The sequence below is a fragment of the Micrasema longulum genome, unplaced genomic scaffold, assembly GCF_059751315.1.
Source record: "Micrasema longulum isolate JH-2025_06_02 unplaced genomic scaffold, ASM5975131v1 h1tg001722l, whole genome shotgun sequence".
NCBI lineage: Eukaryota > Metazoa > Arthropoda > Insecta > Trichoptera > Brachycentridae > Micrasema > Micrasema longulum.
This window is the reverse complement of record NW_028278900.1, coordinates 225,994-240,383: the sequence shown is the minus strand read 5'-3', so window position 1 is coordinate 240,383 and position 14,390 is coordinate 225,994. Positions and strand designations below refer to the sequence as shown.

Below are 14,390 nucleotides of genomic sequence, written 5' to 3'. Positions count from 1 at the left end.
ATTACGCCGTAGGTGGAAGCAGAGAGGATTGAATGCCATATCACTCTGTCTTCGCATACAGATCTCGCTTCCTCTGCCTTCATACAGCTCATGATTCGCTGATTATTCTGACTCATGTCCATCTTCAAGTATTTGTTGGATTTGGTCATGTCATGTTTTTATCGGTCTTCCTTGCTTCCTACATCAATCAACATTCCAGTTGTAAATCTTTTTAGCTGTTCTTTCTCTGCCCATCCACTCTACATGTCCAAACCAACGCAGAACTGCTTCGTAGTAATAATGATATTTTTTAACTTAAAAGGCGTTTGTGTATGTTGAAATATGACCATTTAACCTAATAATCTCATTACAAATTTCTACTTAAAAGATGTGTATTATAGTGAGTTTCTTGAAATTTCACAATGTGTTTTCATTAACCTCATGTACTGACAATTCTTTACAAACCACTGGTATGAAATAGACTCGAGAGTGAAATATACGAATAACCTAAAATGCAATTACTATTCAACAAAGCGAACAAATATTAATATTAAAAAAAAAATGGTTTTGTTCTTGCATGTTTTGTGAATCGCGTAGACTATTTGTAGCTGGCATAAAAAAATAATATGGAAAATTAATTATTAATTTTTTTATACAGATTTATCCATACGGAATCCCGATGGGGTTACAGTGGAAGTTCAGATCGAATTAGATTTATTGTTGACCAAAGAATATTTGTGGTTGGATTCGGCCTCTATGGATCATTCTTCGGGTCTTCTGAATATGAAGTTCAAATTCAGGTTAGTTTTATGTTTTCATTGGTTATTTTTAAGATTATTATTATTATTTAAAATTATATGTACTCGTACATCACTTATCAAATTTGTAATGTAGAGTGTATCTCTCCTTTTAATATTTAATGCATTTAAAATAAAATAAAACTCAAACTTTAAATATGTCATTGTGGTCATTGCCATACCGAAGCACATAGAATAGAAGTCATTAGAGAGATAAAATAAAAATATTATTATTTTCTGTGTATACATATTATTTCTGTCTGAATATTTTGTATACATAAGCCCGATAGCCAAATAATAAATCAGTTAGTCATCAACCTCACTACGGGCTTTTACTCTCCATTTCGTCTCTCCGCTTTGCGATTTTGCTTCGACCCGGACCTCTCCGCCACTTGGAATATTCGACCGCTGCTACCCCCCTGGACTTGGAATACGGATATTCACTGGATTGGATTTTTGACCCCGGATAATTGGGCCTTGGCTTTGAACCTTTGACCCCCGGAACACACGCCGTTCCCGCCGTCGGAGCGATACCGGCCTTACAACCCGGTTGCAGCCGCCAATGCTACCTACTAGTAAACCTGCAAGGGCCTCTAGGCAGCGATAATCTCCATCGGAGATAATTGCACGCCAACCGCGGTTACCTACGCCCGGTCATTCCGCAGTGATACCTCCTACAGAATACAGTTCCTTGTGACAGGCGCGATCACTAAGAGGTAGAAAGTGATCTGCTGTGTCTGTCACAATGTGTGTACTTCTGGTTTTACTGTTTTTAAAGTACTGTAAATGAGTTTCTTTCATTTATTCTTTCTTTTCTACATACACTCCTAAGTGCAGCATGTGGACTTCACCAAACGCGTCCAGGAGGCCTTATTGCTAGCCAGCGATCTTGCCTCCTTCCATATCAATCTCGCATCCCTTAGTTCCGCCGAATAAAGCTGAAAGATCGTTATGGACAGTCTACCAGAATGGGCAGAGCCCGTGCGTGAGAAGAAGTGGCAACTTGGGTCAAGGCTCTCCTGAGGCATCCGAGAGCAGCCGCATTCTCAAAACGCTCGTTATAGGAGGCTGCTGTGTCCATTCTCGGGCTTCAATGTTAGTTATGAAGTCGAATCTCAAACTGGTATTATACAAGAATGAAGTAATTAGCATTTCGTTTGGAACGAGTATAAGCTAGAGTTCCAAACAGCACGCATCGTGTTAAAAGTTGCTCCAGCAATTCCTAGGCAGGTTGCGAGCTCTTTGTGCATGCCACCATCCTCGGTTATGTGAACTCCCAAGTATTTAAATCTGTCAACTTTCTCGATCCTCTGCCCATTATTAAAAAGAGGCTGATCGTCAGGACAGGATTTGCTGCACAGTCTTGCCTCACTCCAGTGGAGTCCCCGAACCAATCAGTCAAAGAGCTGCCGATTCTCACTCAACAATTGCTGTCTACGTGCAGCACCTTTATCCTTTCTTATAAATTATAGCATGTTTTATTTTCATTGTTGTAATTAGTTGTGTAAGTAATGAAAATTAATGCAATAAAATTATTATTTTTGCTACTTTGAGTTTGAAAATGTTTTCAGATAATACATACAGGTTCTAAAAAAGTCTGTGGATCCAACAATACTTCATTCAGCTGTGATGGAACTGATGATACCTTTAGGGCTATGTTCAAGGATCCGATAGAAATATCTCCAAATACATCATACATAGCTAGTGCAACTCTTAAGGTATTTTTTTTTACAATTTACATACTCCAAACAAATATAATTTTGTTTCAGCAATATGAATCAATTAGATTTAGTGCCCGGAGTGAAATCCCTAGTAGTAACAGTTTGTAGTACAGAAATATTTTCAGTTTAGCCCCAGTAGTTAGCACAAGAGTCACAGAGTGTTCGTTCATATGTAGCGGAAACGAGAGAGGAATACGATTTTGATTGTGTTAGAGTGAGATGGATAGTGCAGTGGTTGGTGCGTTCGTCTACTATGTCAAAGGTTTGAACCTTGCAGGGTGGATGTGAAATATTGATTTTACACTGCAATATTTTATTGTTCCCATACTGGCACCTAAAGTGTAAGACTGATCACCTTTCATGCAGCAAAAATGATCCAAATATGCTGCAATTGGAGTGTCGATACAGTGCTCTATGAACAACTGCGGTGCTTTTCTGAACCCCTCTCGCCACCGTAGAAAACGCTTTTATCTTGTGTATTTACATACAAAATTCGCGAGAGCGTTTGGAATATCACCCCTGGGTGCAAATAGGGAAATAATGAGGACTAGAATGAAACAAATAGTAGTTTAGCCGGATACCTATTCGGCGAGGTCGATATCCTTAATAATAAACAGTTAGGCTAAATTTATCTATCTAGTTTTTATTTATATCTTCCTATATTTATCGACAATGTTCAGGTAAAAGGTGGTAACCCACAAAAGTAAAATTTCACAGGATGACCAAGAAACAGTTAAAACACCCCGGTACTCAAATTTCTCTCATATAGTTAAAAACATAACTTTAATGGGCATAAAATAAAAAGTGGTTAAAATATTTTCATGATATTTTTAATGATCACTTATCAATCAATAATGGTTTCTTTTTTTTTCCCAGACACAATTGATACTAATAAATCAATTTAGTGGCATTGATTTTATGAAATTTTCACACATTACTGGGTATTCGCTGGATAGTTACCAGATATCCGTTTCATCTCTAATGATGATGGCTTTATTTGAAAGATAAATATCAGAAGTCATCGTTTCAGATTATCTATGAGATGGAGTAATTTATTATCTGCCATTATCTCAATATTTATATTTTAGGGTTCAGACTCTTACTATGGTACCAGAGGCCAAAGGAGGGTTGTGGCAGAGTGTCCAAACGGAGAAAAAGTTGTTTTCCAATTCTCATACGCTGCTGGGAATAATAATGGAACATCCGCAGACGATGGCCAAATTCCTGCCATCATATTTTATACTTAAATTGTGATATTAAGCCGTTTTTATTGTACTGACGCTGAATTATATGAAATATATAATCTAGAATCTTATAACATAAAGTATTAAATAGAGTAGAACTCTTAAATGTTGTTTAATTCAACTGGTTTGCTGGAGATAGTTTTATATTTTGTTGACAAAATAAAGAGAAGGGTAACGACATACCCCAAGTACAGTAAAAATGTTTTACTTGCTTTGACGGAATTAACTTCTTTCAATATATTATTATCGTTTTGGTTTTAATTTTATTAGGTTTATATTATTCATATTTAAAGCATTAACTTTGTGGTCAAACATTTATTATGTTTTTATTATATTTATTTATATCAATTAGTATAACTTTTACCAATGCTTTAAACCTTACATAATGTACTATGTGAATACTATTAGACTTGTTCTCTTCCTTCTCATTCGGGATTTAAACAATTTTTTAAAATATACTTCGCTTCTTGTCGACTTATTTTATAAAGTTTCGACAACTTTGTGATGTAAAAGAATGAAAATGATTTAAGACTGCATTTTGACAAGGTAATAATAAATTGGATTGATTGCGCATTTGATATTATGGTCACAAAATAAACCAATTAATTTTAAATCAATACAATATTATATTTACATTCTATTCTATAATAATATGAATAATACATAATATAATATTTCTATGAATTTGATTTATTTCTGGACAATTACTTTATATTATTTATATTTATAAGAAAATAAATGTGTGAAACTTTGCAGTAAATACGCCTGCCAGTACTATGAGCCCATTGGAGGTGAAGTGAATCAACTGACAGAATGGCCAAATTTTTGTGTTCAAAGTTTCAACTTTGAGCTTTTTGCAATTTTTTTTAGTAAACTGTTTTGATATTTTAAATTAACATTGATGTTTTGTACATAAAGAACTAAGAAAAAGGGTTTTTGGATTACAGAAATGTAATACATATAAGCTATGAGTTGACTTCACTTTTAAAATGTCAGTTAGTTTACTTTACCTGCGATGGGCTCATATATAAAATATGAGTATCATTTTTAAATATTAGGAATATAATATATATTTATGTTACATAGATTTCAGCTTTGATTATCTATGTACACCTCTCAAATATTGTTCAAATGAAATATTTTGTTTTGCCAAGGACTTAATCAGTATTTAGTATGTGTGTTTATTTATGTTTCACTGTTTTATAATGTATGTATATGCATTATTTGCAAACCATTTTAATACAATAGTTGTAGGGGTGTGCGTAAACTATTTGTAAATTCCTTACCTATAATGTTTTCATACATCATGTCTGCGTGTGATATGTAGATTCAAATTGTGATTCTTCTCCTTTTCCTCAACTCCCTTTTAATTATATAAGATCGTGATTAAATCATAATAATGAATTTGGATTTTATTAATCTGTGGTTGTATGTATATTTATATCAAAGAAATATTATTTACATGTTCAATAAAGAATATTATTAAGAATATATTGTTTTTTTTAATGAAGTTGTTTTACAAACAAATAAAATTTATTATTTTTATAATAATATTCAAATACAACTTTTTCTTGGAATCCTACTAATCCTCAGAGCTATGATCAGTGCAGTGCGCCCATGTTATGTAAAAACTGTTACAGCTGTTTTTATTATTTTATGTTTATGACCTGAGAAACAATGCTGTCATAAATAAGTTCTATACAGGGTGTTCATTAAACCCTGTCACATCCGAAACCACGATGATCAGTATGAGCAAGAATACATATTAATATATATAATATAATAATACATATACACAAAAATTTTTTGAACGAATAAAATTTTAAAAAAAGGAAATGGTTGCTTACTTCTGCAGGGGAGAAATGAGGAGGGAGAGGGGGGAATCTGATACTGCGCCGCGCTCCCCTCACTTCTCCCCTGCAGAAGTATGCAACCATTTGTTTTTTGTAATATTTTATTTAAAAAAAAATTCTTTGTTCTAAATATTTTTTTAAATATGCTTATATGTCTTCTTCCCCATACTGATCACTGTGGTTTCGGATGTGACAGGGTTTAAAGAACACCTGTATATACGTATGTGTAGGACTCACCTGAAAACGAACACCCACTGTCATCTGGCCTACTATCGTCTTAAAAACAGTGCAGAACTCGAATCATACATTTCCTGTGTGTAAACAATGGATTGTCAAAACATCCAAATTACCGATGACAAATTGCTGACAACGCACAGATATGAAATTGCTGACAGCCACGGAAATGGTATGCGACCTCAGGTCCCCACTAGAAAGTGAAGTGAACACTGGGCAATCGCTATATATAAGTGGTAGCATCCTTAGTTACACAGTCAGTACTCAGCCAATCAGTTAGTTACTCAGGTAAAACGTTTACGCTGATACCCATTTACCCAGTTTTTTTATTTTTTTATAAAAATAAATATTTGCGTTCTTACAATTTACCCAAATACTTCAATTTTGGGGCCATTTTCAGCCAGTTGTAAATAACTCACTATCAGAAAATGTGAACCAAGTTGATTTGTGACTCTGCGACACTAGCCACGGGACCACAACCCGGTTCAAATATGTAATAAATCTTACGTCAAAGCATATCATCGTTTTCTTCTGTCAATTTCCAACTGGGACAGAAACTCCCATGCATCCACATGTATAATTCTAACATATCGTCTGACTAACTTGCAAAACTCCAATCTCCAAAAATAAAAAATTTACCAAAGGGTGAAAAAAACAGTATAATTTCAAAAAATTATATTGTTTTTCACCCTCGTGTAAAATTTGTTTTTTTTGAGATTGGAGTTTTGCAAGTTAGTCGGACGATATATATTATTTTTATTCAGCTCCCATGGATTCGGACCATTGATTATACTTTACCGATAAAAGTTTTGCTGTCGGTTTTATTTTAAATATCGACAATTCTAAATCCTGATGATGTATGACATGTTTTGCATTTGATGATTTTCCTGTTGAAATAAAATCTAAATTACTAAGTATCTGTCACAAAAATCATGTAAATTATGTTCTGAATTAATTGCCGAGATAATATTTTATAACTCATATTTCAACTATGGTGATCCTAGAGTTTGCGAATTGGATGAACAGTATTATATGAAATATTTATTTCTTTACGCCAGATGGGCATTTTTTACATTATATTGACTAATTAAACGTATCGACATTTATGAGTATCTATATAGGTATACAGAAAATACAATATATAAGAAAGCGCCATTTTTTGTAAGTAATCGATGAGAAAAATTTAAAACAATAGACTTAATCTGTATTTATATTTTATATATTTTTAAGTCACTGCATCAGATGTACACACACATCAGCTTAATGGTGCTAGAGTACTTAATAATTAATAATTACATATTATTACCTGTCACATTAATCTCATCTAAATATTTTCTGACTGATATCATTGCAGCCTCCTTACAGATTACTCGAATGTCTGAACCAGAATATCCCTCTGTGATTTCTGATAAAATGCTAAAGTTTATAGACGATGTATTGTATTCGGAGTTTTCCAAAAACATCTTAAACATTCTTTCCCGGGAGTCTAAATCGGGTAACGGGATGTAAATTCTTTTTTCTAATCTTCGTAAAATTGCTGGATCTATCTCCCTGAAATATAGTCACACAATTAGGCTCATCAGAATGCTAACAATGAATGGAATTTAAGAAAATCAAGGTATATTATTGATAGTATTTTTTACTTAGAATCAGTTTTAAAAATTCACAAATTCAGAGTAGAATGAAACTCAATCAACACGATATGGATTCACAATGATACAACATTTAGGAAAAAGCCAAAGTGAAATTCAAATTCCTTCTAGCACAATCATTTTTCTTCCCTCACCCCTTACAACTTTTTCTTTATTATTGATCATTAACTTGATCATAACATTCGAAAACATAACATCAATTTTTGTAATATTTAAAAGGTACCTAACTATTTGCGGCAACAAATACAATATAATGTACCTAAGTAGTGACCAATTCGTAATTTCATTTCTTGAAATATGATAACCATAAGATAATTTTCAAAAAAACATGCTTCTTTCTAACGGTTTATTTTACATATTTCTGCTTTTTATTAATATTATAACAATATGGGCACTATAAAATTAGTTTACAATAGTACTTACCATGGCAGATTGGATGTAGCTAGAAATAGTACATTTTCACAAGTTTTCCCTAATCCGTCGAGTTCAATTAGAATTTCGCTTTTAAGCCTCCTCGAGGCTTCATGTTCTGTTGAGTTATCTCTTTTTGAAGCTAAGGCTTCAAATTCGTCAACAAATATTATAGAGGGTGCTGAGTATCTAGCTAAATCAAATAATATCTGCAAAAATGTTAGACTTATTATTATGGACATGACAAGGACATTTTGGTTATTTAAAGCGAATTTCATTAATAACTTTGAAATGATTTGCAAATTAAAATAATGAATACATAGAATTTATGACGAGATTTGCTTCTCACGATTTCCTAAAAATTTCCAATGAAACATTTTATTTTTTACACAGGTCTAATGGTGATTTCAATAAATTTCAGAAAACACTTAAAGATTTTTAAAAACTTATTCAAAGTTCAATCAACGACAGTGCCAAATGAAAACTAAAATCAATTCTTACTTTTATATTCTTTTCTGATTCCCCTCGCCACTTACTAAGAATTAGACTGGCAGATATATTAAAGAAAGTTCTGTGGAATTCGCTAGCAAGTGCTTTGGCCAGTAATGTTTTTCCACTTCCAGGGGGCCCATATAGCAGTATTCCTCTCCAAGGAGCCACCAACCCTTGAAATAGGTTTGGATACCTAAGAGGCAATATTGCGGCCTCCCTTAGAGATTTTTTTGCATTTTCTAAACCCTTTATATCTTTCCATAGCACTCCAGAATGTCTACATCTTGTTGTTTGATATATTGCTTCGGCAACATCTTTGAATTCAGATGATAAATCCAACACAAATTTGCTAAACGGTTTTGTCTCAATTGTACTTTCGTAGTAATTGCAGTCATTCGACGTTTCATTGTTTCCATCACCCTGAAATTATTATAACTTCAAAGACCTATAAATTTAAGAAAGATGGATCCTACGATTATTTCTTTAAAGTTTTATGCATTTTTTTATAAATAATATAATGTTGAAAAGGTCGCACGGATGGTACTTTAGTTTTATTTATAACATTTTTATTATAATGTGGCGCACGAAAAATAAAAAAATGGGAGCGTTTTTTTAATCTTTCATGGCGTTTAATAATTTAACATTAAGTTGAAACTAACTTTAAAACAACATTACTTTATATGTGATGATCTTTAGCAGTGTTTTCATCGTTTAATTTCAGTTTGCATTTCACTACCCAGTATTACGAAAACCTCATTAGAATCATGCGGGCATAGAATTAAGATAATTATTCCATTACAGTTTCTAGTGAGAAAGTTTATGGGAATCAAAAATATATTATTTTCTCTTAAAAGATAAACGTGTTTTGGTTCTGGTTATGCAAAATATATCGGAAGTCGGATGGCAGAAAGGACCATCTGTATTTTTGTCTATATTTTAGTTTTCAAAAGTTTTAATTCAGTAAATACACGCAGAATTTTTTTTTTAATCAGCGTCATTTAGAATGGTAATTTATTGTTCAAAAGCAATACTAAAATATTTAAGTTTGTGGATTAAAGTCTTGAAATTGAGACGTATTTCAGCTCTCCTGAACATTTTTGAAAATTACAGATGGTCCCTTCTGCCATCTGACTACCGATATCTTTTTTAGACCAAGAACTGAATTTTTAAAAATATGATTTGAACAGAAATATTCAATTTTGCGAATCACAAAATTTAAATGTGTATTAGTTACCAGATTACATGAGGAAGTTCAGTGTCTTTTTATTATTTTTTTATTTGTTAATAGATTATTCAACTAAGCCAAAATTTAAAAAAAAAAAATCAGATATCGTATTATCAGCGCTGAGATTTTTTAAATGTATGCATTTTAAAATAACTCCGCGTGTGAAGTCAGAGGTTCTCATATAAAAATCGGAAGAACTGACATATGGTTCGTTTGGGATAAGCAAACCGGATATCCTTCACAGCTCTCATATCATTGGTTGGTTCATATGAACCAGTGACGTCGTTGAAATTGGTGCTTTTTAAAAAAAATGTTTTTAATTATTTTTTCGTACATATTCTAGAAACTTTGCAGTAAAATTTAATGCTCTAATTTTTACCGCAACGAGTGGAGGCGTATAAAAAAAAAAAAAAAAAAAAAATTACCGCGCCCAAGAAAAAAAAAATGTATCCAATTTCAGGTAGCGATGAAGTTCCTCATTGGCGTATCTACCTATTTACAAAATAATATTCGTAAAAATGGCATCTATCTGGATAATAATGTGAACATAATTTATTCGCGTTAACAATAAAAAGCCTTGGAATTACCCTATCTTTCAATTTCGTAACGATGATAGCCTCCCCCTTTGAACCGTCTTCACTTTTTGCCAGATCTTTATTTTTGTCTTTTAGTTTTTGAGGTTTAAATTTATTTTTCTTAGTCTCCACATTTGTTCCCTTTAACGCTTCTCCGTCGGCTTCCTTATTTTTCTTGCATATCAGCGGGTTTTTATTAAATTTGATGAAATAGTAATTGGAATAGTCTTGTAATATAATATCCAAGTCCATATTGTCGCAAACTTGATATTCATTTGTGAGACGGGCTTCCGATATAAGATTATCAGCAGTTTCAAAAAGACCTTCATCTCTTAAATGATTTAATATCAAATATAATATATTTCGTTTTCTTATTTTATTAGAATTCTCCTTCTGAAATAGGTGGTTCAAAAAATATTAGCTATTAAAAATTTATTTGCAGTACTATATTTAACTAACAATTTTTGAGACATAAGTCCCAACTCCGGGGGACCAAAGTCCTGCGTTGAGTTGGGACAATTATTGCCCTTTTAAAATTAAGAATAGCCTCAGAGTAATAATGGGTAACCTAGAAAGAAGCCCTTATCACTATGTTTCATAGAACGCAAGCAATGTTGGTTTTTTGGTTAGCAACCAATTGGTGGCCATTTTGTTTTATTTGACAACATAAACATAACGGTTCGATCGGATGCTTTTGTAGCTGTGCTTGGCTTCGTTTGTAAAGAAGTTAGATATTTACGTTATAATAAATAAAAATTGACTATGGTGAATTGCAGTATGTTTGATTGCAGCAGTAGGAGCGTCAAAGGTGTTAAAGGAGTCAGTTTTTATAGGTAACTGATTCCGAATATTTTTCCATGATTTACATTGATTTTTGGCATTTATTATTCCGACACGTGTATTATGTTGCTTAAAAATTTTCCTTAATCAGCACATTTACTTCAGATACTATTTTTTCTCAATTTAAGAGATAAATTTGTGAATAAAGTGTGTTTACTATTGATAATAAATAAATAAATAAATAATGACAGTTGATTATGGGCAATAATGTCCGGGCCGCACTAGGCATCCATGTAGAGTAGAGGCCGATTAAAGTTTTACTCAAAAATAGCAACGTTAATCTAGAAATCGTATCTAAAATGAGGTGTCCAAATTTCAGGCCGCTACGACTCGCCATTTCGAAGATGTGATGGACAAACAAACAAACTCAACACAGGACTTTGGTTCAATGGAGTTGGGATTTATGTCTCAATAAATATAACATAAATATATTGTGAATAAAATGAATAAATAAATAAAAAAATAAACACAAACATGTATTTTCAGTTTTATAAAATAAATATAGGCTAATTATAGAAAAATAGATTGGAATAACCCTGCAATGATAAATACACAGGTACATATTTAAAAGTAATTACAATGCAAATTAATATCCATTGGGCAATTCTCGACCTGAGTACGGCCTATTGTTTTGCTGCGAACTATAGCTAACTTAATACCCAATAGTCATATAATGGTTTTCCTACGTTTGGGCTCCTCTCGAGGTTACGCATTATTACTCTGAGAGTGTAACACAATTTAAATGTCCCTTTTAAAATAAAAAAAATAGCACAAAAAACGAAAGTAATATTAAAATAACACCAATTGTATCCAGTTAAACATGTTTTATTAATGAAAAACTAAAATAAGTGTTTAAGTTCGTTCAATCAAAAATGTTTCAATATTACGTAGAACACGTTTTGAAAGCTTGACAGGGGAACAATAATCAAAATGGGAGATATTGATACTGTCGGATTTTTTTGCTGTCTCCATAATGGGTAGCGTGTTTCCTACCACACATAACATTGCGGGTTCGATTCCCTGTAGGGTGTACATTAAATATTTATTTAAAAATCTGTTTTTACATTGCAATGTTTCATGGTCGCTGGATTTGCTCCTGAATATTAAAACAAATAAAACAAACATAGGTAGATAGAGTATCATCGGGAAACGTTTGGATTTTATAAAAATGTTTTGTTTTTGAAATTATTTTTGGATATATATTGTTTATTAGTTAAGTTATAACAAGGTATTCAAATTTTATTCGTACAACTATACAAACAAATACATGACATTACAAAGAATGACCGAGATACGCCGGTATTAGTGTACTAACGCTAAATGTGAATACAGGAATGATGATGATGATGATGACTCGTACGTCAAATAACAATATCAAAGGTACCTACGTAATTTTTAGAGAAATATTGTTAATTTGGTTTGATTTTAAATATCGAATGTTTCTTTTTTTATAAATAATCTTTTGCACTGACGTATAAATTATGCGCATTGAAACCAGATTAAAACATTTGGGAAAAATATTTTAAATCGCAATGCGTATTACGTATATTCAACCATCTTAATACTCGTAATTTATTTAATTTCATAGATCGATTCGGGCGAGTTTTCTCTAAATTATGAAGAAAAAATATTTGAAAAATAACGTATTAATAGTTATCTGACAGATTTTTGTTTCGGTGCAATTTGAAATTTACCTACCGTATATTATAATTATATGGTTCATTTACTAGTAAGTCTGATCTTATATATGGTTCTGATTTATAGGAATCATCGACTATTTAACTTTTAATGTCTAGGTATGTAGATTAATTTAATGTTGTATGTTACTTACATCCTTTCGTATATTACACGTTCCGAAAGATAATTCAAGGGTCATCTTTAACAATGTTTCACTAAACAAATCGTATTTATAAATCTTATCTAATATTCACCAATATCTGTGGTTTGATCAACTCCCTTATAACATTTTTTGTGTCTGTCTGTTGCCATGGAAATATTAAATTTGTTCAGTCATACCTAATAGAAGGGGTGTGTTTCATTAAGCAAGGATTGGAGATTAAACTTTTGTCGGGGTAGGAATTTTATATCGTTTCGTTTATTGATTTTCATTTATTAAGATTGGTCTCATGTCGAATCATGTTTGTAATAAGTTCCTACCTGTGGCGTGTTAATACTAGTCACGCATAGGCGTGCTATTTAATGGGCAAACATGATTATAATATTATAATGTAAATATAAAATTTCACGAAGCAAATATATACAATAATAAGGTAGAAGCCTACCTACTCTCTTTTTTAGGCTACAGTATTCATTTTGTACCTAACCTATAGGTACGGGTAATGTAATACTTATATCACTCTGCGTAAATACTATAAATATTTTTTATTGATGATTTTTTAAATAATATTTTACGATCTACCGATCCGTGCATCACGTAAGGCTGAGACTAGCATTATCGAAAAAATCAAGAAAGGGGCGCTGCGGCGTTGGTTTAGACACGTAAAGCGAATGGACAGCGATATAACGGCTAAAAGGATTACGATGTGAATGTTGATGGATGCAGAAAACAAGGAACACCGAGAAAGACATGCCACGACCAAATCCAAAAAAATAATTGAAGATGGAAATGTCAAAAGTCAGAATAGACGGCGTGCACGCATGATAATGAATATTCGTGAATATAGGGAAGCGAGGTTTGTACGCAAAGACAAAGTGATATGGCATTCAATCCTCTCTGTCTATCTATACGGGGAAACGGCGTGATGGTATGTTGTTGTTTTAATTTATTTTTTGCCTTTTAAAATAAATATTACAAATAATAAAAATATACTGACATAATAACAAAAAAAAACCGACAAAGGCATGGCATGCATTTTTTTCTCCATATAATGCTACTGATATAATACGAGAGGTTTTACCAAGCTAGTAGAGCTCGGTGCATCGACGAATATGTGGTAGAGATGCAATGCACCTTATGAATGTTTCTAAAATACAATATTGACTACAAATGTTTTATGTCTTTAAATTCATAACATTAAATCTTCGTAAAAGTGTTAATTATCATTGGTAAATTAATATTATTTTATTATTATCCAAATGGGTAGTTTCCATTCATAATTTATTGCACAAGTGTAATAAAAACGCAGAAATTCTAAAATATTATGCGCCTTTTACGTCAGATCCTAATTTACAAACATTTAATGTTATATTATTTGAGCGATAGATATTTATTATTGATTTTATAATAATGTGCAACAGGTCAGAAAACAGATTAGTTTTAATCTAGTTTAGATAATATTATTGCCGATGAATTGCAACCAATAAGAACTTATAATATTTTTCTAGTATAAACTGACCTTTAATTATT

General features: G+C 32.1%; 1 protein-coding gene and 1 long non-coding RNA gene across 2 annotated transcripts; one reads left to right on the top strand and one right to left on the bottom strand.

The window, feature by feature from the left end:
• The first annotated feature begins 633 nt into the window (after window positions 1-633).
• Window positions 634-5,230, top strand: LOC148274222 (uncharacterized). The gene is made up of 3 exons (XR_015824350.1): window positions 634-779; window positions 2,348-2,494; window positions 3,586-5,230. It is a non-coding gene; the product is annotated as an uncharacterized LOC148274222 (long non-coding RNA).
• Window positions 5,231-5,565: 335 nt separating this feature from the next.
• On the bottom strand, window positions 5,566-12,983 carry LOC148274221 (katanin p60 ATPase-containing subunit A-like 2). Its single transcript, XM_088237429.1, has 6 exons — window positions 12,855-12,983; window positions 10,196-10,576; window positions 8,393-8,803; window positions 7,904-8,100; window positions 7,135-7,379; window positions 5,566-6,715 (listed from the first exon to the last, which is right to left on the bottom strand). The coding sequence occupies exons 1-6, from the start codon at window positions 12,897-12,899 to the stop codon at window positions 6,585-6,587; spliced, it is 1,410 nt and encodes a 469-aa protein (XP_088093555.1). The 5' UTR covers window positions 12,900-12,983; the 3' UTR covers window positions 5,566-6,584.
• Window positions 12,984-14,390: the final 1,407 nt, after the last annotated feature.

Coding starts and splice junctions, on each gene's coding strand:
- LOC148274221 (XM_088237429.1), bottom strand. CDS start 12,899: ATGACCCTTGAATTATCTTTCGGAACGTGTAATATACGAAAGGAT. Junction 10,577..12,854: donor CGTGTAATATACGAAAGGAT/GTAAGTAACATA, acceptor CACCTATTTCAG/AAGGAGAATTCTAATAAAAT. Junction 7,380..7,903: donor GCTACATCCAATCTGCCATG/GTAAGTACTATT, acceptor ACTATATTTCAG/GGAGATAGATCCAGCAATTT.